Source organism: Panthera tigris, chromosome C2 (assembly GCF_018350195.1).
Source record: "Panthera tigris isolate Pti1 chromosome C2, P.tigris_Pti1_mat1.1, whole genome shotgun sequence".
In the NCBI taxonomy this organism is placed as follows: domain Eukaryota; kingdom Metazoa; phylum Chordata; class Mammalia; order Carnivora; family Felidae; genus Panthera; species Panthera tigris.
Window position 1 is genome coordinate 80,439,008 of NC_056668.1, and position 22,342 is coordinate 80,461,349.

At 42.6% G+C, this 22,342-nt stretch overlaps 1 protein-coding gene across 1 annotated transcript in view; it reads left to right on the forward strand.

Annotated features, from left to right (window-relative positions):
* DGKG (diacylglycerol kinase gamma) overlaps window positions 1–22,342 on the forward strand; it is a 201,489-nt gene that overhangs the window by 39,657 nt on the left and 139,490 nt on the right. The window contains exons 2-3 of the mRNA XM_042956236.1: window positions 3,617–3,925; window positions 16,066–16,142. Of these exons, the coding sequence (XP_042812170.1) occupies window positions 3,859–3,925; window positions 16,066–16,142 (144 nt within the window). The 5' untranslated portion in view covers window positions 3,617–3,858. The remainder of the gene's footprint in view (window positions 1–3,616; window positions 3,926–16,065; window positions 16,143–22,342) is intronic.

Consider the following 22,342-nt stretch of genomic DNA (forward strand, 5'->3'; position numbering starts at 1 on the left):
CTTTCTGTATATTTTTAGAGTGAGCAAATAAATATATTGTAGATAATGGAAACAAAGTTTGTTGGAGAAGGGAGCTCAAAAATACAGAATGAGAGGGAGGCTACAGTTGATAATGTAAAATTGGACTATAGTTGGAGGTCTGAGGATCAACTTGGTTTTTTTAACATGGATGGCCAGCCAGCCAGCTGGCCTGAGATGAGATATGTATATATACCTGCATATATTTCTTGGCTCTGGCCTTGATAAAGCCTAAAAGCAAAGACACCCAGTAGCAATGAGCACACTTAGTGCCCAAAATTTGGCTTCAAATTCCATTCTCCTCTGAAAGGAATCCGTACTTTGGAGAAGTATGTACTTTGGGGACTGATTTCAGGACGAGAACTCAGTTAGTACAGGGTGAGACTGAAACATTTTGTAGTAACAGAAAATAAAGATGTGCTCAAAGAATGATGGGACTATGTCTAAAGAACAGGGAATCAACTTGAATGAGTCTCTACTGGCCAAATCTGGGACAATTTGAATCAAAACAAATAAAGATTGTAATGGATTATAACCCTCTGAATAAAATAAGAATCCATTAATATAAACAAGTTTGTATTATATGTAAATATAACATACATTCAAAGTTATTTATATAAATATTTACATATTTATATTATATATATTTATATTGTTTGTAGTATAAATAAATATCTATAAGTAAACTGGTATGGAGAAATAGAGAAGAGAAAGCTCTTCTTTATAGTAGAATCCAAACTAATAAATATAGAAGGAATGATAGAATTAGAAGTTTTCTATCATAATAATAATTAATTCAGGCAGGAATCATCAGTGGATGCTCAAACTAGTGGGTAAAAGTTTGATGAGTAATTACAAAATTACAACAGCTTCAAGCAGAAGATCAGAAGCCAAGCTCAGAAATCTATGGCACAACATAAAGACTTTGTACCCAACTACTATCAGCTGATTGTTTAAATCATATTACTAAGTGTTGTGTTTGCAACAGGATAATGATAACCAAATATTGAGAGTTCACTGTGTGTTAGGCGTTGTGTTAGGTGAGGTTTTGGGATTTTCTGTTTGTTTGGTTTTTGCGTATGTCAACACTAGCTCAGTGAGATTTTTATTAGTACCCCCATTTTTGAGGTGAAGGAACGAGGGGTCAAGAAACACAAAATTTGTCTAATGTCAAATAGCTGATAGGAGGAGGAGCAAGATTCAAAGCCCTGCCTTCTGACTTGGAGTTCCACAGTGTTCTATTGGGCAGCGCGTCTCTCGATCCTCTTAGAGCTAACTCTGTGCTTCTAGAAGTGTGCAGAATGGTACGGCCAGAGAGGCATTCTTAAAAGCCTTGGGGGTTCCTTCTTTCTTCTCACCATACTTATTAGTGAACACCTGGTCTCATTTTTCCCCCTCTAAAAATAGGGAAGGCAATGCTTAATTTACATGGTTGTTAGGAGGGCTAAATGGGCAAATACATGTAAAGCATATAGTGTGGAGTAAGCGTCCACTAAATGACAACTGCAGCAGTAGTAACACCAGTTGTAACACTGAACTCCCTGGTGTTACAGAAAATGTTTCTAAAGGTCACCCCTCACGTTTGGACTGAACTGATAATCAGAGGGCAGATCATAAAAAGCTTTGTGTATCATCAAAAGAAGATCATGTTTTATTCTATAGGCAATAGAAAGCCACTGAAGAATTCTATTACTGGGAGAGATGTGATCTGGTTGACAATTTAGCACGTACCAAGGGCAGGAGAGTAAAACCCAAACCACGGCGTCCATCAGGAGGCTGTTGGTAGAGACTGGGCAAGAGAAAATGAGGGTCTGAGTTAATGAAGCTGGCCTGACAGAGGGGAGGGGACACACAATGGACAGTCACACTTGAGCGTGGCACCTGGGTTTGGCAGGAGAGGATGGGAAAGAAGCTTAGGCTGAGCCCCAGGCTTCTGGCCTGTGTTCTGGCTCCTCTCAGTGCATGACCAGAATATAGAGGAAGGGCAAGTTGGGGGCATGGGAAGGTGCTGGTTTGGGGTGGTTTGGGACACATGAGGGAGTCACAGTGGACAGTTGGATATTCAGATCTGGATTGAGGGGAGAGTGTAGGGCTGGAGCAGCATGCCTGTGGTCGCTGAGGCCACGGCAATGGGTACCTCCTGGAAGGGGTACAGAACAAGGAGAGGGCGGAGGTTGGGATTTTGGAAATGCCAGTATTCAACAACGGCAAGAGAAGTGGAAGGAGACTGAGGAGGAAGACTCAGAAAGATAAGATTGTTTCCAGGGGGCTGTTTCCTGCCATGGCGAAGGCTGCAAAGAGAAGCGGATGAAGCAAGGAAGGCCTGAAAAATGACTGGTGGATTTAACAATTGTGTTACTAGGGACCCTAGCAAGAGCAGGTGCCAAGGAGCAGAATCTAGTTGAGCAGTGGATTAATTAAGGAGAGAATTGGATGTTTTAAGGAGAGAAGCTGGAACTTGGATGCTCCTGGGGATGCAGGCATCTTACTTCCTTGCCATGCCTGCCGACCTACTGGCGGAGAGCTCTGATTGGTGGAAGGTCATCCTTCCAGAGCCACAATCTCCTTCCGGTGTCTTCCCTTAGTTCCTGGCTAGCCCTCCAGTCCACACCAACCAAGTCTATAGGTTTCTCCAGAGAGCTGCACAAACCCACCTCCTCACTGGGTCGTCTCATCCAGACCCTCCACCGTCCCTCATAGGCTCCAGGCTTCCAGACTTGCCTCAATGTCCAGTCCTTCACCATGGATCCAGTTTTATTAAAACTGAGCTTCTTCTTTGGTAGCATCAATCTGTATTTCTCCTCCTATTAGGTTGGTGGCTTTCCAACATTTTTTAAACCTCAATATACGTGTACGTATAACTGAAAGGAGACATTCCTGTTTTCAGCTCCATTTCATGCCATTCTACTCTATCCTATTCTATTTTGTGTTTTTAAATGCTGGCCTTCGCCCATCGCATTAATTTCACACCCTGCTGAACTGACTTAGAGGCTGGTGTTATGACTGCCAGAGCAACCGTGCTAGGAGGGGCCCAAAAGAAAACATGCTAAGTGTCTGTCTGAACCCATCCCTTTTCCCTCCTTCAGGCTCCCCTGCACAGGGGCCAGTGGCAGGTCTTCTCTGTAATCACTTTTGTATGGTTCTGAGAGGAAAGAAAACCACTTTAGTTACTAGGATGTTAGCCAGCCGTGGGGATATTTGAATGTCCACAGTAATGGTGGAGAGACTAGTTACCTTTCAAATCATGCACGTATGTACTGTCCCTACTTGCTCATGAGGCATCTGACAGCCTGAGGCGTTTTCATGCCTTGAGTATGCCCTCAGGGGGTCCTACTATTGCCTCTCTTGGGAGACATTTAAAATTTCCTGAGTTGAGGGTATGGCCACCTGTCCACACAGACCACCCAACTGGAGTTATGCTGGTCTGGTCTGTAAGCCCTCTTCAGACTTCCCTGAGGAGACATTCACCCCCACCCCACCGTGGGAACCACTGCCTCTCATAGGTTTTTCCCCAGAGAACAACTGGGGATTTCTTTTATAAGAAAGGGCAACTTACGTATTCCCTCCCATTCACGATGTCTTTTCTACTTCTGCCCAGGAGGAGCAAGGATTTCTGAAGACCTTGACTACGGATAGAAGCATGCTGTTGGAAGAGTAGCACAGGCCTTCTCTCATCTGCTCAAACGTGCCCACTACTGCCATAGACAACGTGCATCCTCCGTGGTTCCTGAAGGGCCTGTCCACCGTGTACCTGCAGTAAGCCAGGCCCTGGGCTGGGCCTCAGCTTCACCCTGGTGAACAAAACATCCCTGGCCTGAAGCACTCACACCCAGGTTAAAGATGAGTGAAGAACGGTGGGTCTCCCTTACTCCAGAAGAATTTGACCAACTCCAGAAATACTCAGAATGTGAGTAAATGGATGGACCCACCTGGGGCAGGATTTCCTCTTGGTTGGGGAGACCATTTCTGGAGGGCAGAGTGGTGTAATCATTGCAAAGCCACAGAGAATGAGAGTGGGCCTGACAGATTATATTTCCTTATAAACACAGGATCGGTGTCTTTAAACATAAAAACAATTATCTTTACACTCTATAAATGATACACACTCGCCATAGAAATTTGGAATATACAGGGGAAAAAATAAAGAGTAGGTTAAAAATCCCAGCCAAACTCTATGAACATTTTGGAACAATCCCCTCCTGTGCATATTGCTTTACATGGTTGAGTTCCTGAGTGTACGGTAACTTTTTTTTTTACCCTACATTTTCTGCTTAACATAATATTGTATTTTCTCAAGTGATTAAAACCTGGTTGTAGCATAATTTTTGAAAGGCCGCAGGCTGTATGGTTACATTGTTACTTGATCACTGGCCCTATCATGCTCTTGTGCTTGGACCCAATGCCTTTTTCCAGTAAGATGCAGAACTCCAACGTGTGTCTCTTTCCTGACTTTGTTCTGCATAAGCCTAGCCTTGCAACTAACTGGGGTTCTTGGTTTCTCATTAGTTACACCCAGGAACAACTGGAATGCATCAAGATACATTGGTAGTGAGACTCATGCTCACGTGTGGGCTGTGCCCTCCAAAGGCCACTCCTAATCCTGACATGACAGGGATTTGCCGAGGCTGGAGCATCAACTGACCACTGTGCTCTGTACACACATGGCCGCCGTGGTGATTATGCAGTGGCACCAGCTTTGTACAGGACCCTTTGCTTTGCAGAACTCTCGGCTGTGCTACCTGCCCTGCCCCTTTGTTCCAGTCACCTCTCCCATCACATTTATTAATTGTATTGGCTGCTTTTGTAAATCACTAGGCCAATGGCAGGTTGATCTGCCCTACAGGGTTTTGCCGGGTAGCCCTTGTATGTCCTTTGGCAGCCTGCCCCCCCACCACCTCCCACAGGGCAAGCAGCCCTGGCCCACAGCACTGGTCTGGGAGTCTACAAGTTGGGCTCAAGTGCCAGCTCTATCTCTTGCTCTCTCTGATGTGACAGCCCTTAACCCCCAGAGCCTGTATCTTCTTCGTTAAAATCAGAGGGTTGGACTAGACTATCTCTTCCTGTTGTTCCTCCTACGCCTAACACCCATGACTCTATGTGTTCCCCACGGCCAACAGGGGCCCCGTGGGACTGCTGGTCAGTCTCCCACCTGGCTGCCTGGAGTCCCTGGCCTCTTGTCTGACCTTGGTGGATTTAGAGAAACTCTGTAATGTATTGACAAGGAGCAAGGAATCACCTTCCAGAGTACATTCCATTTAATTCAGCGTGTTCTGTAGGTCAGCAAAGTACCAGCCCTGTCAGGAATGAAAAAGAAGCGCAAAGAAAAGGCTTGCTTTTGAGGAATCAGAATCTTGTTAGAGAATCAGAAATGTGCTCATAACACAAACAGAGAGCAGGTTTAGGGCAGCAGGCAAATACCTCTGGTGCAGAGCTGGCTGAACTGAGTGTATAAATGAAAAGGGAATTTAAAGCTAGGGGAAATTGGTATGGGGAGCGTATTAGTTTCTAGGCTACTGTGACAGAGTACCACAATCTGGGTGGCTTGGGACAATAGAAAGTGCCTAATGGTTCTGGAGGCTACAAGTGCAAAATCAAAATATCAGCAGGGTTGATTCCTCCTGAGGGCTGTGAGGGAAGAATGTGTTCTAGGCTTCTTTCCTTGGCTTGCAGAAAGCTGTCTTCTCTCTGTCTTTCCATGATGTTCTCCCTGTGTGTGTGTCTCCATATCCAAATTTCCTTTTTTTATGGACACCGTCATCTTGGATTGGACCTGCCCCATTCCAGTATGACTTCATTTTAACTAACTACATCTGTAGTTATTTTCAGATAAGGTCACATTTTGAGGTGCTGGGGGTCAAGACTTCAACATATGAATCTGGGGGCGGGGGAGGGGATACAATTTAACCCACACAGAGGATTTAGCTGGGTGGACTCTGTGGAGGACAGAAGTTTTAAAATGTGAGTAGAAGGGGCGCCTGGGTGGCTCAGTCGGTTGTGCGTCCGACTTCAGCTCAGGTCATGATCTCACCATCCGTGAGTTCAAGCCCCACATCAGGCTCTGTGCTGACAGCTCAGAGCCTGGAGCCTGCCTCGGATTCTGTGTCTCCCTCTCTCTCTCTGGCCCTCCCCTGTTCATGCTCCGTCTCTCTCTGTCTAAAAATAAATAAACATTAAAAAAATAAATAAAATAAAATGTGAGTAGTAGATGGTGAGGGAGGGTGTAGAAACAATGGAAACAGAAGGGGAGAGGCACAAAGAGAGAAAGTGTGTATGGGTGGTAAGGAGAACTTCTGGACCACATAGAAAGAAGGAGAGGAAGGTGGGGAGGAGGCCATAGGAAGGATGGGGATAGCAGGAGGCCTTGGGTCAGAGTGTGGGTTTTGAACCAAGGTGGCAACATTTGGAGCGTGAATCTGGTGGCTGTGTGCGGGGTAGCCTGAATATAGAATCTGCCAGATCAGGGAGATAGGGGAGGGTCCTCTGGAGGAAATCTTGTCTGAGCTGAGGAGTGGGGCTCGGATAGTGAATGTGGCAACGAACAAATGCTGATCTGTAGAAAACTGTGGTAGAAGGTATCACCAAAATTTACAGAATGAAAGGAAGCCAGAAAAGATACCCCTGAAGACTGTGAATCTGTGGAAAATACGAGAATTCATATTCAAGGCTAGTGGGGACAGTTGGGGAGTGTGATTTGGGGATGGTGATGACGCATCCACTTTTGTATTCATACATGCTAGGCTGCAGGGAACCAGCAAATGAGTGAGACACAATCCCGGCCCTCAAAGAGCTCCCAGCCTAGGAGGGAAAGATAGGTAGGCCTGAAACAATGATATTCAGTATGACAGGTGCTAAGCAGGGGGGAGCACAGAGGAGTAGACCTAGCCTAGCCTGGTGGGAGGCTTCCCGATGCAGGTGCTGTTTCCCAACACCAGAAACACTAGCAGGAGGGAGGAAGGGGAGGGCATTGCAGGCAGGGGAAGTGGCTTGGGAAGGCAGGAAGGAGAGAGAGTCATCATGGGAGCTTCAGAGAACTGCAAGCAAGTTCCACAGTGGGAACCTAGAGCACATGGTGGTGGTGGTGGTGGTGAGAGAGGATTTGGGGCAAGAACTGGAATGGTAAATAAGATCCCATCATGGAGGACACTGCTTTCCAAGTGCAGTGTCCTGTGGGCCTGGGAGGGGAGGTAGTGGGAAGCGAGTGGGAAGGAGGGCTGGGCTACAGCTCTGACTTGGAATCATCGTGTGGAGGCAGCAACAGGAGTGAAGGCACTTCAGAGAGCAAGAACATGAGGAGAGAGGTGAGAAGGTGGGAAACAGGGCCATGGGTCTGCCTACAACCAGGGGTCAGAGAAGGGAAAGGAGTCAGAAGAAGGCAGAAGAACTGGAAAGATGACAAGGTGAAAAGAGTAGTGGGTGGAGGGAGTTGAGGGACAGAGGAGTCCACATGTGGCAAAGCAGTAGGGGAGGCAGGGGGTAAAAAGACACCAGAGTGTTTAGTAGGAAGGGGTTCCTTTGTGGTTTGGGTCTTTTTTTCCCACCATCGCTTTGTTCTTCTTTGACCCTTCCTCCTTTTGTTCCTGTGCCAGGACCGGACAAGGTGCTCTGGCACTGTTGTTCTAACAGGAGAGGGGAAAAAAGCCACAGTTCTTGGAAAATGATTAATCCTCAGAGGAAACCCTGAAAAAGGCACTTCTACCAATTTTAGATACATGCTGGTGTTCAGTCAGATCACATCGCCATAGCAACTGCTCTTCCATAACTACATAAACAGGAGCTTTGCAGTGGTGGAATATCTGAAGTGCATAGCCTGAGAATTGAGAACTTTCCCCAGTGGGGTTACCAGGTGCAAGAGGCCAAGGATTTCAGGAGGAGAGGCTCCTGTATATTCTGTTTATACAACGTAAACCCTGTACCTTCCCTGGTGGCCTTCTTCTGGGGGTGAAGCCAGGTTACAACTGCCCTTGGATATGTATATATTTATTTTATATGTACACAGACACACACATACATAGTTGAAACATACCTATAGTAAGATTAATGTGAGTCAGTAGTGTAAAGTGCTTGTAAAAAAACAATAATGTGATGTTAAGACTATTTTTGTTACGAAATAAGAACAAGCATAAAAATGAAAAACAAAATGATGACATTTAAAGCTACCCATGATTCTGTCTCCCAATGATAACCACTACTCGTGTGTGTGTGTGTGTGTGTGTGTGTGTGTCTGTGTGTCTGTGTAAAACAGACGTGGTAGCCTATTTCATATGCTGTTCTCTTCACCCTAACAATTATCTATCCAGTGCTGTTATCTACTGCTATATCAAAACACTTCAAAACTTGGTGGGTTGAAGCAGCCAGTTTATTTTTCCCATTCTGTGGCTCAGGAATCTGGACAGGGCACAGCTGGGATAACTGGTCCCTGCTCCCTGATGTTTGGGGCTTCAGGTGGGATGCCTCACATGATCCAGCATGGCTTATTCACTCCCATACTGTTACCTCAGTGTTCCCCATTGGAATTTCTTCCTCCAAGTGCTTTGTCCTCTCCCAGGGCCTCTCCATGTGGCCTCTTTTTCCAGCAGGCTGGCCTGGACTTCTTACATGTGGCCCAAGACTCCCAAGAGCATAAAAGCACTCCAAGGTCTTCTTAACACCTGGACTCCAAGGTCCTAGAACAGAGCTGTCTCCACATTCCATTGGTCAGAGCACTCCCAGGCCTGTCCCAGATGCAATAGGGCCGGGAAATGGACTGCATGCCTCATGGGAGAGTGGTTCACACGGGAGCAGGGAGATCGTTGGACACTAGCCAGCGCACAGTATGCCATGGGGTGTTCCCGTATTGTTCAGTACTTTTCAGAAGCGTGGTTTTCAGGGGTTGCAGAGATTTCTTTTGACACATTATTTTATTTAACCAAACCACTGATTGTGAATTTAAAATGTACTAATAGACTCACAGTTTCTAGTAAGGCAAACTGATACCCACATTCTATCCTACCCTGATCAGACCTCTTTGAGAGCTGAATTTATGCCTGGGCATCACAGTTTACAATGGATATATGGATGAACCGGAACTTATTTGAGAAGTGGCGCCAGCATGGTGAGGGGCCTCCCAGCAGGGTTATGAAGAAATGCCTGAAGGTACTATGCCTATTTGCAAGAGAAGGGAAGAAATAAAATAAATAAAAAGTGCTGTTGTGGAGAGGAGGTGTTTAGTTTTGAATGGCTTCCAAAAGTAGCCCTAGGACTAATGGGAAGAAATTTATCAAAGAAAGACTTAAAGCAAGGAATTTATTGATGGCTAATGGTCAAACCTGCCCAAAATGGAATAGAATTGACTTGAAAGCAATTGGGTTTCCTTTCCCTGGATGTCCACTTGACTAAATGACCATCATTAGCCCTTCTAATACTTAGTCTCTGTTGAAACAGGTTTCTTCTCAACCTCAGAGGGCATGAGCATGTGGGGAGGCCTCCTACTGACCCCTAACAACTTCAGCTAGAGATAATAATGGGCTTATTGTCCTTTTAATCTGATATTTGGGGAGAGGCAATTATTTTTCCATGATTTGTCAAGGACAGAAGCTGTCAGCTTTTTCAGAAAGGGAAAAAAGGAAAAAAAATTAAACTATCAATTTTAACTTTTAATTCTTCAAGAAATCATACCAAAACGTTAGACATCAGCCCGTGGTTGTTAGATGTCGTAGACTTTTTATACCTGGGAGAAATTTTAAGCCATTCTCAAATGCAACTCCTACCCATTTTATGAATGAGCACACTGAGTCCAGAAGAGCTCAGTGACTTGCCCAAGGTATATAATTTTAAAGTACATTTAAAAAAAAATAAGTACATTTAAAGAGAATGAATCAGTAAATTGTGCTCTTCAGAAATATATTTTATTATAATCAGATCAACTCAAAGTTTCTGACTTTAAGATGTAGGTAAATTATAGCTCAAAATTCAAATCTGTCAGTGTTAATGTGGGAGTCAGAGAAAATGTTTAGGGCTGGTTTATAGAACAATGTAAGGCTCTAAGTAAGCTGCATTGAAACCTTACTATTTATATGGGCTACAGGAGTGAAAGTTAATCAAATGTTCATGGAGTCCTGGGCCCGTAGAGGGTCATGTCTCATTGCTTCCATCTTGGAAGGAAAACCACAGCTATTTCTTACCCACATCTCTTGCAGCATAACTGGCCTTCTTTTCCTCATGATGACTGAGATTCTACCCACAAGCAGTCACAGAATTATGGATAGGGAGAGACTTCTGTGGAACAATGGCTCTCAGATTCAAATATGCACCTGAATCTCCTGGGGATCTTCTTAAAATGCCAATTCTGACTCAGCAGGTCTAGGATAGTTCAGACATGCTGGGTTTCTGACAAGTTTTCAGGTGATGCTGATGCTGCTGGTCCAGGGACCACACTTCTAGTACCTTTAGTTAAGAAGGTACAGGCTGTCTGATCCATTCCTCCACCTTCATTTGGGCTATGACTTATAAGGCCAAATTACTTGGAGAAAAAATGGTAAGTTTTGTTAGCAATACCAACTTTACTTATACAACTAAGCCATACCAGTCATTCAGATCATTTATGATGTCAGAAAATCTCCATATCCTAAAGCTGGTTTTCTTATATCAGCCCAAATTCCCTCTGCTTCAATGTAAAGTCTGTTTCTCTTATTCTGTATGTAGCACTGTAGCAGAGTTATCACTTCCACTGGTTCCCCTCAGTAGTTGGCTTGGTGGGCCTCAGGGGTTCTCAGCCTGGGTTGCACAATGGAAATACTTGGGAGACTTTGAACTCTTCCAGTGCCCTGTCCACCCATACCCCATCCCAGGATCTGGGCATCAGTAGTGTTTAAAGCTCCCCAGGTGATTCCACCATGCAGCCAGGGCTGACAACCACTGGTCTAGCTTTTCTCCATATTCCCCTAGAAATGTGGGATGTATGGGAAAAGCACAATAACCCTAATCCCTTTCCTAGTCCTCCTTTATTCAATGAATCTGTATTGAACATTGATTTTATGCCAGGCAGTGGGCTATATGCTGGGCAGAAACAGTGCACAGGAGAAGAAGTATAGCTGGGAGATTGTCAATGTTTAGGAAGCTGGGCTTCTTACGCATGCTTCTCACATTCTACTTTGGGGCCTGGTTCCTCTTGGCTAAAAATGTGGGCCTTTTGATACAATGCTCCTGGATCTGACATATCTGTTCTGACATCATCCTCCATCTTTCCAGAACGCTTGGGAAACTCCGCTCTTGCTTTTGTTCATCTCACTGTATTCTTGACTCCTTGAAATACTTAGAAAACTTACTCATACATCCCTGCCTTCTTCGAAAGAAGGAAAATTTAGGTTGTTGGTTTTGTTTTTTTTTTTTCCTTTTCATTTGCCAACTTTCCCTTTTCCCCTCTCTGTGTCTTTCCTTCCCTGGGTTGAGTCATGTAGGTCTTCTGAATCTGTGGAATATATTCCTCTAGGTTCAGCATCATGTTTTTGTCTATGTTGTGACAGGCAAGCCTGACCAGTTAGCCACAAATATATAAGAATGTTGCTTAAGGCCTGCTCTTCAAAAGTGAGGTCCATGCATCTGCATAATTGGTGTCACTTAGAGTATTATTTGAAATGTATAATTTTGGGCCCTGACTCAGACCTACTGAATCAGATCCCCAGGCAGTTCCTATGCATGTTCAGTCTGAGATGCTCTTAGGGAACTTTGAGGAATGGAAAGTTATTATGCACCTCAGAATTTCACTCTCATCTATGGGTTTTCAGATTCACAGTTGAAAATGTTGATTCATAGTTATTTCAAAGTTTAATAGCCTGACTAGTTTTCAAATACTCAGTGTTCTTAAAGAGAAGATGGTCCATAAACTTTGGGTTCTGGTTCAGGCAGCACAGCTGACGTTCTGCTGTAAACACTAAAGCTCCTAATTTGTCTGCTTGTTCTGTTGGAGGGCATCCCTCTCCCACACAAATGTGGCAGTGAAGGTGCCTGTGAGTTGGGCCAAATTTTCTCCTTAAAAAGACTTCGAATGTGCTCAAACACTAGGAACAAGTGTTTGGTTATGGTCCCAGAACTTCTGGCACATAAAGCATGAAGAGACAATTTTGGATTGAAACTTTTTAGGGTAGTTGTTACTACTAACGACCTTGATCACAGAAAAGAGCCTTCTTAACCCCTGACTTGGGGTAAAACTGCATGCTGATGGTTCTGCCAGTGTGGGTTAATGCAAAAGGTATCCCTGCCTTGCCATGAAGCTGAAGAACTTGACCTGTTGGGTAAAGTTCTTTAGCATTGTCCACTTGAACAATGGAGAATGTCTGCCAAGTGTGGTGATTTCAGATTTAGCAGAGTTACAAACTTTTTTCCTTTTGCAATAATTATCCAATGAGTTTAGCTGCTTCTTAAGGTAATCTTCATTTCTAACAATAGAATTACATTCATGGTACAGTAGTTCTTGACCTTGACTGTACATTTGAACCCCCAGGAAGCTTTAAAATATATTGATTCCTCAGTTTCCAAAGAGATACTGATTTAATTGTTTTGAGGTGAGGCCTGTGTTTCAATGTTTATAGGGCTCCTCAGGTGATTCTGACATGTAGCCAGGTTTGATAATCATTGTCATGGAGGGCCTTATCTTCTGATTGACCAGTGTTCATGTAGCCAGTGAATCTAATAGCTGTGTCACATTATCAGATATGCTAAATATCAGAGTCACTCACTCACTAGCTGTGTGCCCTTCAAATAATCTTTTAAATTTTTTAAGACTCAGTTTTTTCTTCTCTAAAATAAGGACCATTACTACGTTCAAGGATAGTTGTGGAGATTTAAATAAAACACATAAGATGATTACAGCAGTGCCTAACATGCAGTCAGCACTCAACAAAATAGGAGTTCTTGCAAAGAATTATGGACATGGCCCTATTAAAGACACTAGGAACAGAACTGGATCTCCTCTGAGTCAGGTGGTAGTGTTACCATACAGGCTTTGACAGGGAGCTCTCTCCTGAGGCTGTGCAGTTGGACCCACAGATGGTGCCTAAAGTAAGATCAAGGAATGCTCTGAAGAGGTCTGTCATTGTTCTTAGCTGTCTTAAGATGAAACAGAATGGAGCAGTAGCCTTTTGGTCCTCAGGCAAATAGAAACCCAGCCCAGAAACCTGTAGAGAATAAGACTAATAAAATATCAAAGGATATCCCAGGCAAAAGTAATGGGTCTCAACTTTGAGAATTAGATTGTGTCCCTTTTTAAAACAGGACAGGTGTTGATACTATGAGCTCATTAAAGCCCATGGAAAAATTGAAGTAAATGTGTGGTAAAGAACACTTGTCATGGAAATCTAAGAACCAGTAATCTCTTGGATTGTTTTTTTCTATTTAATTTTAGGCTATTAATCAGAGATTTTAAAATAAATGCTTTCTCTGTTTTTCTTTTTAAAACCTGTCTATTTGAATGTGAACATATGATGAAAATACATGTATATATACATATATGTGTGTGTATAGCATTCATTTAAATATAAATCAGGGTTTGCTAAATAGATCCATAGCACTTTAGAACCAAAGGATTTCTGTTAGGGTGAACTGTGGAATCTCCAAAATGTGACAGTAATACCAGGAGTATACATTCAAGTGAAATCATCCCCCTGATTCTCAATCAAAATGCTGGCTCTATACTACTCTTGCATAAGCCACACCAGGGATACCCACGCTTCCCAATTTGCACTTTGAAGTGCCACCCAGATTTGGCCACTCTAGCTGACCTTAAAATCTATCATTAAAATAGATTCTAAAATGTAGTATTTTCTAAATAATTGAGCTGCCCATAGGATGTTTGAATATAATTTATGGGTAATGTTAACTGAGCTCTGGCTTAATTCTAAGTTCTCTTCCATTCTGTTGCCAGAGTGGCCTTTAGGAAAACAGAGACTTGGTTATGTTACTCCACTATTCAGAAAATCTTCAACAATTTCAAATCAATGTCTTTAGCTTGGCACTCAAGACTCCCACAAATCTGGCCCCAAACTACTCTCTGGTTCTGACTTTTCCTGCATGTCTTGTGATGCCCATCTCTGCATCTTTGTTCACCCTGTCGCTTCTTAAAATATCCTTTTCATTTCATGTCTGCCTTTCAAAACCTCACTCATTCTTTACACCACAGATTAGATGCTGCCTTCTGTATGGGACATCCCTGGTCCCCACCCAAACTTACTGTTATCCTAATTTTGCTTTTTTCCTGCTAATTCTACTTCTCTTCTCTCTGCTTCCTAGAGCTTCGTATTACTGCTACAGCATTAATTACACGTTTCCTTGTGTTAGCAAGTGTTTGGGGAGTAATAGTAAATAGTGCTTAAGGGAAAGTAATATAGACTTTGGACCAAACTAGACCTGAATTAAAACCCTCTTAGGCAAGTCACTTAATTTTTCTGAATTTCAGCTTCTTTATGTGTAAACTGAAGAAAATTGAACCAAATGTGCATGGATTGGCAGGGGAGAATATGAGAATGTGCAGTAAAGGCTTCTAATAAGAAGTAGCTATCATTACCACAATTATTCAGATCATCTCCCCAGCTAGTTCATCAGCAGTACCTTGCAACATCTCACCCTCCACAGCATTTTCTGAATTGAATGGAAACAGCCCAAATTGATGACATCAGCTGCCTGGATCTCACTGAGCTATTAGTTTTTCAACATCTGTTTTGAATTTCAGGAAGAAATGTCCATTTTTAGGCAGCATCAACATTTTCCTGTGGCATTTCAGTATTTCTCAGTCCTGAAATGATTATAACTTGTGCTTGATTGAATCCAAGTCAGCAGAGCCACGGAGAACAGCCCAGCGCATGAGCATATCTACTTTACATAGGCCTATGAGAGTGTAGCCCTCTGTACATAGAGTCTGAACACCGCGGAACATTATGTCAGTTTTTAATGACATTGCCCTTTGCTCATATGTTCAAATTGTGGCAGTAATGGAGCTTGGGAAGCTCTTCATTATCCACAATACTGTAAGACGAGGAGAGCACAGAGACCCTAGTTTCTCTGATGTCTTGACTTCTGGTAACTACACAGGATACACTCAGAATGTGTTTGTAATGACAGTTATTGACTCCATTCTCTAGACTCCCAATTTCCTAATAAAGCCCAAAAGAATAAGAAGAAGCCAAAATTTTCTTTGGGAGTTTATTGTTTCCTATGGAAAGCAGAATTTTCTAAATCACCGTGCTTCATGAATCCCGAGTCTCTGTTTCAGCACCAAGGACAGAGCATCACTGGGTTTAATGCCCATCTCACCCTCTATAATCAACAACATTTTAAATGTTTTAAAATTTCTGCTCAGATTTTATGCAATCATCTAGTATATTGGTTTTCTGAACACTAGTTATGTGTAATACATTGTGTGATGTAGAGAGACTCACTAGCCAAATACAGCTCTCAAGGCAGAACTGAGGCAGGAGATGTATAAGAAAGGCAAGTTAATAAATAATAGAACAGTATATGACAAGTACTCTTACAAAATTATGTACAAGTCATGTGGGAGCCTGGAGAGGGAATAATCCATTCTAACTGATAAAGGAAGACTTTACAGAGGATTTGACATTTGAGCTGGGTACCAAGAAGTTTACAGTATAGAGAAAAGACTCCAAGAATGAATGAGTGAGTACATAGTGTATTCAAGGATTTCTGGAAATGTGGTTTTGTGTTTGAAAATTGGGGTGAGTGGAAGGTTAAATTAAGAGATAAAGAATAGACTAAGACAGATCCCTACATACTTGTATACCAAGCTAAGGGAGTTAAGCTTAATCCCGGGAAAATTGAGAGTCACTGAAGTATGTTGAACAGGAACATGATCTGATCACATTTGTGTTTTAGAAAGATAATTCATACAGCAGGAGAGAGACTATACTGAAAAAAGAAGAGGGCAGAAAGACAGATAAGGGTGACATTTTTCCGTATAGTCCTGGGAATGAGGGATTACTCCATCATAACCAAGGTTAGACAGAGAGAATTTACTTGGCCCAGCTCCCAATATTTCACATGTGGATTATGTCTCTCCAGATTCTTCCAAGAAGATAAAGGATGTCTTGGCTGAGTTTAATGAGGGTGGGAGCCTCAAACAATATGATCCACATGAGGTAAGAATGTTTGCATTTCAAGCCTTTAGCTCTATTTTCCAGCCTTTCCATAATTTGTTCCCCTCTTAGAAGTTTAACTCATCTTGAAGAACTTGCTTCTCAACATATTTTATCTTAAATCTTAAGTGAGGTATTGGTGCTCCCTGGAATTATATGTTTGCCAAGTTTAATCACCCTCTCATTGTCCTAGAAGACTACCTCATACTTTCTCCTCTCTCTTCAAATCTTTCCACTTTCCTGTCTTCATTGTCAGTTATCAACCATGCTTTCTCCTTCACTGAGAAAATAGAAACAATCAGAAGAGATCTTCCATGAGACCCTCACCTACCTCTGTATCTTTTTTCCTGAAACTAGGGATGAACTCTCCATGCTCCTAGTTAAGTTCAGCTCCTCCATGTGTACACTAATTCCCATCCTTTTCTGGTCTATTGACAGGCATTGCTTTCTCTGTTTATATATCTTGTTCACATCAACTTTCCACTATTTGTTAGGTTTTTCTCATCAACATATAAACATACTATTATTTGTCCAATATAAAAAATACTCTTCCAACTCCAGTTCTCTCTCCAACTGGAGATATTTGTCTATAGTCACTGCCTCCAATTTCTCTTCTTCCCACTTTTTGAGAGCCCTTCAATCAGAGTGTAACCCCCACTTCTCCACTAAAACCACTACTGAAGATAGCGAAGGAACTCCATGTGGCTAAAACTCAATAGTCATTTTACCTAACAGCATTGGACACAGTTGGTCATATTCTCCTCCACTTTCTTCACTTGGATTTCAGGACACTGGTTCTCCCTTTACTCCTCTGACTTGGCATTTCCACTTAACAATCAAATCGATATCTCAGAATAACATGAGCTAAACTGAGCCTGTTGATCTTACCCTGTAAAGCTGATTTTGCCAGCAATCTTCCCCATTTCAGCAAATAACTCCATTCTTCAAGTTCTTCAGTCTACAACTATGGAGTCATCATTGACTTTTCCTCTCACATCCCACATCCAGTTTATCAGCAAACCCTAACTTCTACCTTCAAAATATATCCAAAATCTAGTCACATCTCACCACTTACCTGAGACACCACCATATTTTGCCTAGATTATTGTAATAGTCACCTAACTAGGCTCCCTGCTTCTGCTCTTGACCTTTAAAGTCTATTCTTTGCACACATCCTGAGCAATCTGTTAGCACTTAAGTCAGATCATCTCACTGCTCTGCTCTACAATCCCTCATGGTCCCTCTACCCCCTACTCAGAGTTAAAATCAAGGTCATTACCATCTAACCTCATCTCTTGCTATTCTCCTCCTCATTGGTTTCCAGCCATATTAGCCTCTTTGATGCCATCAAACAAGCCAAGGTTGCTGTAACCTCAGTACTTTTGCATTTGCCTTTGCCTTTTCCTGGAATGTTTCTCCCTCAGTATCCACGTTATTTCCTCACCTCCTTCAAGCGTTTGCTCAAGTCACCTTCTTAATGAATGTCACCTACTGTATTTAAAATTTAAGCCCTCTTTCCTTTCTTATCTTTCCATTCTATGTTATTGTCTTTCTTAGTATTTCTCGCCATCTGTCATGCTATATAACTTTTTAATTGTCTGTTTCTCCCATTAGAGCACTTTTGTTCATTTCAGTATCCCCAGTGCCCAGAAGAATATCTGGCTCATAGCAGGCACTGAAGAAATATTTGTTGAATGAGCAAATGAATGGAAGACATCCCCAACTTTCAAATTCAACTCATCTAATGTTTCTTGAGCATCGAGGCACTGTGTTGGGCACTATAGAAGATACAAAGATGAGAAAGCATGATTACTGCCCTCCAGAACTTACTTCCTATTGGCAGGCTTAAGTTTAAGAGCCATGACCCTGGAGTTACATGGTCTTAGGTTAGACTTCTACCTTTGCTGCCAACCAGTATGTGGCCTGAAATAATATTTCACGTTTCTGAACCTTAGTTTCCTTTTCTGTGACCTGAAGATAACAACAACCAAACAAAAATGTTGAAGTTTACAGAAGAGTGGATTGAATGAGATAATTTTTGTGAAATATCTAATACTTTATGGGACACTTAAAAAAGGGTACTTACTATTATTTCCTTTCTGGCTCCTTTCCCCAGAATGTTTTAAACTCAACTTCCTTTTCCCTGCTCCTGGGTCCTTTTATGAAGGCTAATTGCAGAAAACTGACTGATCAGCAGGACAAACTTGGGATGATGCTGGCCACTTATTTATTTGTATTGTCATCCTTTCAACAAACCTTGAGTCAACCCCTTCTCTGCTGGGCACTGGCAGTGAATCAACAAAGTACATGTCCTCAAAGTACACCGGAGCAGGGGCTTTGGATAAAATGCACCAATCATTAGGAGAATGAAGCAGGAAGAAGGTTGCCAGCATAGGGGCTAGACTGAGAATGAACCCTTGCAAAGAACGTTCCTGAGGAGAAGATGGTGGAGCCAGCAAAAAACTCCTTGCCCCTCCCACCCGCCTCTCCAGCCCCCAGCTCCAAAACACAGGAACAAAGAAGGGTGGAGGCTGCTAATCAGCCGTCAGCCATGTGGCTGACGAGTGGGAGGGGAACAATTTGGTCAGGGCCACAGAGGGTGTGAAGGCCACAGGGAGCTTTCAGAAGCAGAGAGCGGTTTGGCTGTTAGGAGTCTGCTGCCACCCCCGCCTCCATCATGCTGGCCCCCACTCTTTGTATGCCGGGCACTGCTGTGTCCCAGGGAAGTTCTGTCATTCTGATTTTATTCTCCCTCACAGTACGGCTGGCTTCTAGTAGGTGTAATGTCCCGGCACGGGGTTGGGGAAACAAAAAGAATTTAATTTCTCTTGAGCTTGATGGCCTACTGCTGCCAAAATGTCTCAAGGAGGAATGAGTTAGTTGTGGGAAGGGGCAGGTGGCTAGGAAAGCAAGGCGAGGAATAAAAGTTTGCAGAGTTGGGGGTTGGGGGCACCTGGCTGGCTCAGTCGGTTAAGCATCGTACTCTTGATTTCGGCTCAGGTCATGATCTCATGGTTTGTGGGATTGAGCCCCAAGTCAGCACAGAGGCTGCTTGGGATTCTTTCCCTCCCTCTTTCTCTGTCCCTCCTCTGCTCTCTCTATCTCAAATAAACATTTTTTTTTAAAAAAGTTTGCAGAGTGGAGCACTGCATCTGGCCATGCCCTTGCCCATCAGCACTGAGTGATTCTCTGGAGAACTGAGTATAGCAGAAGACAGCCAGAAAGTGGACAAGAACAGTGGAACAGAAGGGGCAAGGTGGCTTGGTGGCCCTATGATCTTAGACTCAAGACACATCTAAGCACAAAACCCAGCTCTATCACTTGCTTTATGACTTTGAACAAGTTATTTATCTTTTCAGAATTTTTTTCATCCACAAAATGGCAGTAATAGTCCCACCTCATACTGTTATTTTAAGACTTGAGATCATGTATGTAAACTGCCCAATGCAGAGTAAGCTGTCCATCTAGTTCCCCTCCCTTCTTAACCTGTATAGGAATTAACACTTTAAACAGATTGCAGAAACAGCAATTGTCCAGCTATCTCCTACATGAAAGTTGCAGTTTCTGGGGGGAAAAAAAACCAGGCCTGTGCCATGACAGTGCCTAGCATGTTATTCCAGAGCTCAGAGAATTGCTAACCTGCCTCATAGTGTTTGTTTATCTGGTTTTGACATAGAACACCACTTTCTACCTATCACACATTCACTAGCAACTACTCTGAGCCTGGCTTATGCTCATAAAGAACTTACTCATAACCCAGGTATAACTTTGAGAGTGGCACACAGTCACATTTCTTTGCCTACTGTACTTGAGGTTCCCGGAGAGGGTGGCAGGGAGCCGTATGTTAACACTGGGACCCAGAACAGATACGGTAACAGGAGCTCTAAACTGGGAGTCAGAAGATTGGGCTTCTGGTTTTCCTTTACTGCTAGGTGGCTGGGGCAAGTCCCTGAACTTTCAGAGCCTCAGTGACATGAGGACATCTAGGCTGTTCTGGTATGAATGACCTTTGTTTCTGGGCTTATTCTGTGCCATCCTGTTGCCCAGAATATGATCATGAATGGTTGGACATGTGTTCAATCATTGTTTTCTAAGTTCTCATAACAGTTTGTTCTTTTCCTATGGCACTCACCACTATTGATTCTGTACTAGAATTATTTTAATACCTGAGTCTCTTTGAAGGTATGGACCCATGTGTATTTCTTCGGTGTGTTCCCCAAGGTGTTTCTTGTATCTAAAAGGCATATATATATATATATATATAAAATTACTGAATAGTACCCACAATAATTGGTGACAGCCAAGTGTACCAATGAGAAACCCAACATCCACTAAAATACCTCTCAGGCAACACTATTGTAGATGGTGTGGCAGATACTTAGATGAAATAAGATATTTTACTACCTTCCTAGAGCTCCAGATCTAGTTGAGGGACTAAGGATACATATGTCACAAACAACTATATATTAATAGAGGGCAGCAGATATAAGTGTGATAGGATAGGAACCAAAGAGGAAAAGTACAGAAATTCAGGTATAGGAGATCATACTAGGCTTCCTAGAGGAGGTGACATGTGGGCAGGACCTTAAAGGGTAGCTAGAATTTTAACCTCTTAAAGGGTAGAGAAGGAAGCAGATTATGTGTTATGCATGGATGCTTGATCAGGAAAGAACATGGAGATCAGTGTGGATAGAATGTGGAGGTACACGTAGGGAATTATAGGAGAACATACCAGAATGGTCTCAGTACTTAAAGTAGCTACAAATCTAGGTTGGAGTGGAATTATGGGAGGGCTGTGAATCCCAGAGGACTCAAGGAGTATACAGGATGATCCACTGGAATATGGGAACACTACAAATTAGATTTTCTATTTGCATTGATTTTTATCTCATCTAACTTCTATTTTCTAATTTCTTCTTTTGTGTATGTTTTATAATGTATTAGAGGAACACAATAGTACATGTATATAATTTATAAGTAAAGATAAATGGGAATGCATGTTTAAATGTTATAGAAGGGCACATGATTTTAAAACTGATCTAACCTCTCCTGTGGTGATAAGAAGCCATGGAAAGTTTTTGAGTAGAGAAGCAATCTGATCAGAACTGTGCTTTGGTAAGATCAGTTTGGCAAGGATGGATAAGATGAGAGGACTGACAGATGGGGTGGAAGCAAGGAAGCCTTCGAGAAGTATTACAGTGGTCCAGGCAGGATGCCCGAAACAGAAGTCTGAAACCAGGAACATTGGGCCTTCAATGGCCTTCTTGTCAGAGTGGTGGCAGATGGGCAGTGGACACACAGAAAAGACTGAATGTGACTGATGTTACAGAAGAACCATGAACAGAAGTAAGGGACAAGACCTAATCTCAGATGACTGGGGGTTCAAAGCTGAGCCTGGAATATCGGGAGAATGATGGTATTGTTGACATTAACAAACAGCAGGGTTAGGAAGAGGAGCTGGTTCAGAGAGGAATATAATAAAAGTTTAGAACTTGAGACCTTTTAGTTCATCCCTCACAATTTGCTGTCAAAGAAACTGAGGTTCACAAAGCAGAGGAAATGTGGTAGAGCTGAGACCAGTCACGAAGTCTCCTAAATCCCACTCTGATCTTGTTTGATGACCTTTCAGCTTTGGTTTTTTAAGAGCATTATGTTAGACTTTGTTTAGTTAAACTTTCTCTTTTTAAAAATCATTTAGGATAGTCTGTTTTCCAGAAATATTTTATGTTGATAGTTCTCAGTTTGATGCTAACCAAAAAAGATTAACAGGGTACTTTGGAGCTCAAAACTACAGTTAACCCTTGAGTAATGTGGGGGTTAGGGTCACTGACCCCCCCCCCCACACACACAGTTGAAAATCCATGTATAACTTTTGACTCCCTGAAAGCTTAACTATAAATAGCCTCCTGTTGACTGGAAGCCCTACTTTTAACATAAACATTGATTAACACACATTTTCTATGTTATTTGTATTGTATATAGTGTATTATATTGTACAATAAAGGAAGCTAAAGAATGGAAGATGTCATTAAGGAAATCATAAGGAAGAGAAAATACATTTACAGTATTGTTCTGTATTTATTGAAAAAATTCTGCATGTAAGTGGGCTTGCACAGTTCAAACCTGTGTTGCTCAAGGGTCAACTGGATGTTGGAAACAGTACTTGCCAATTAAAATAGTATGAAGGAAAAGACAGTGCAAAA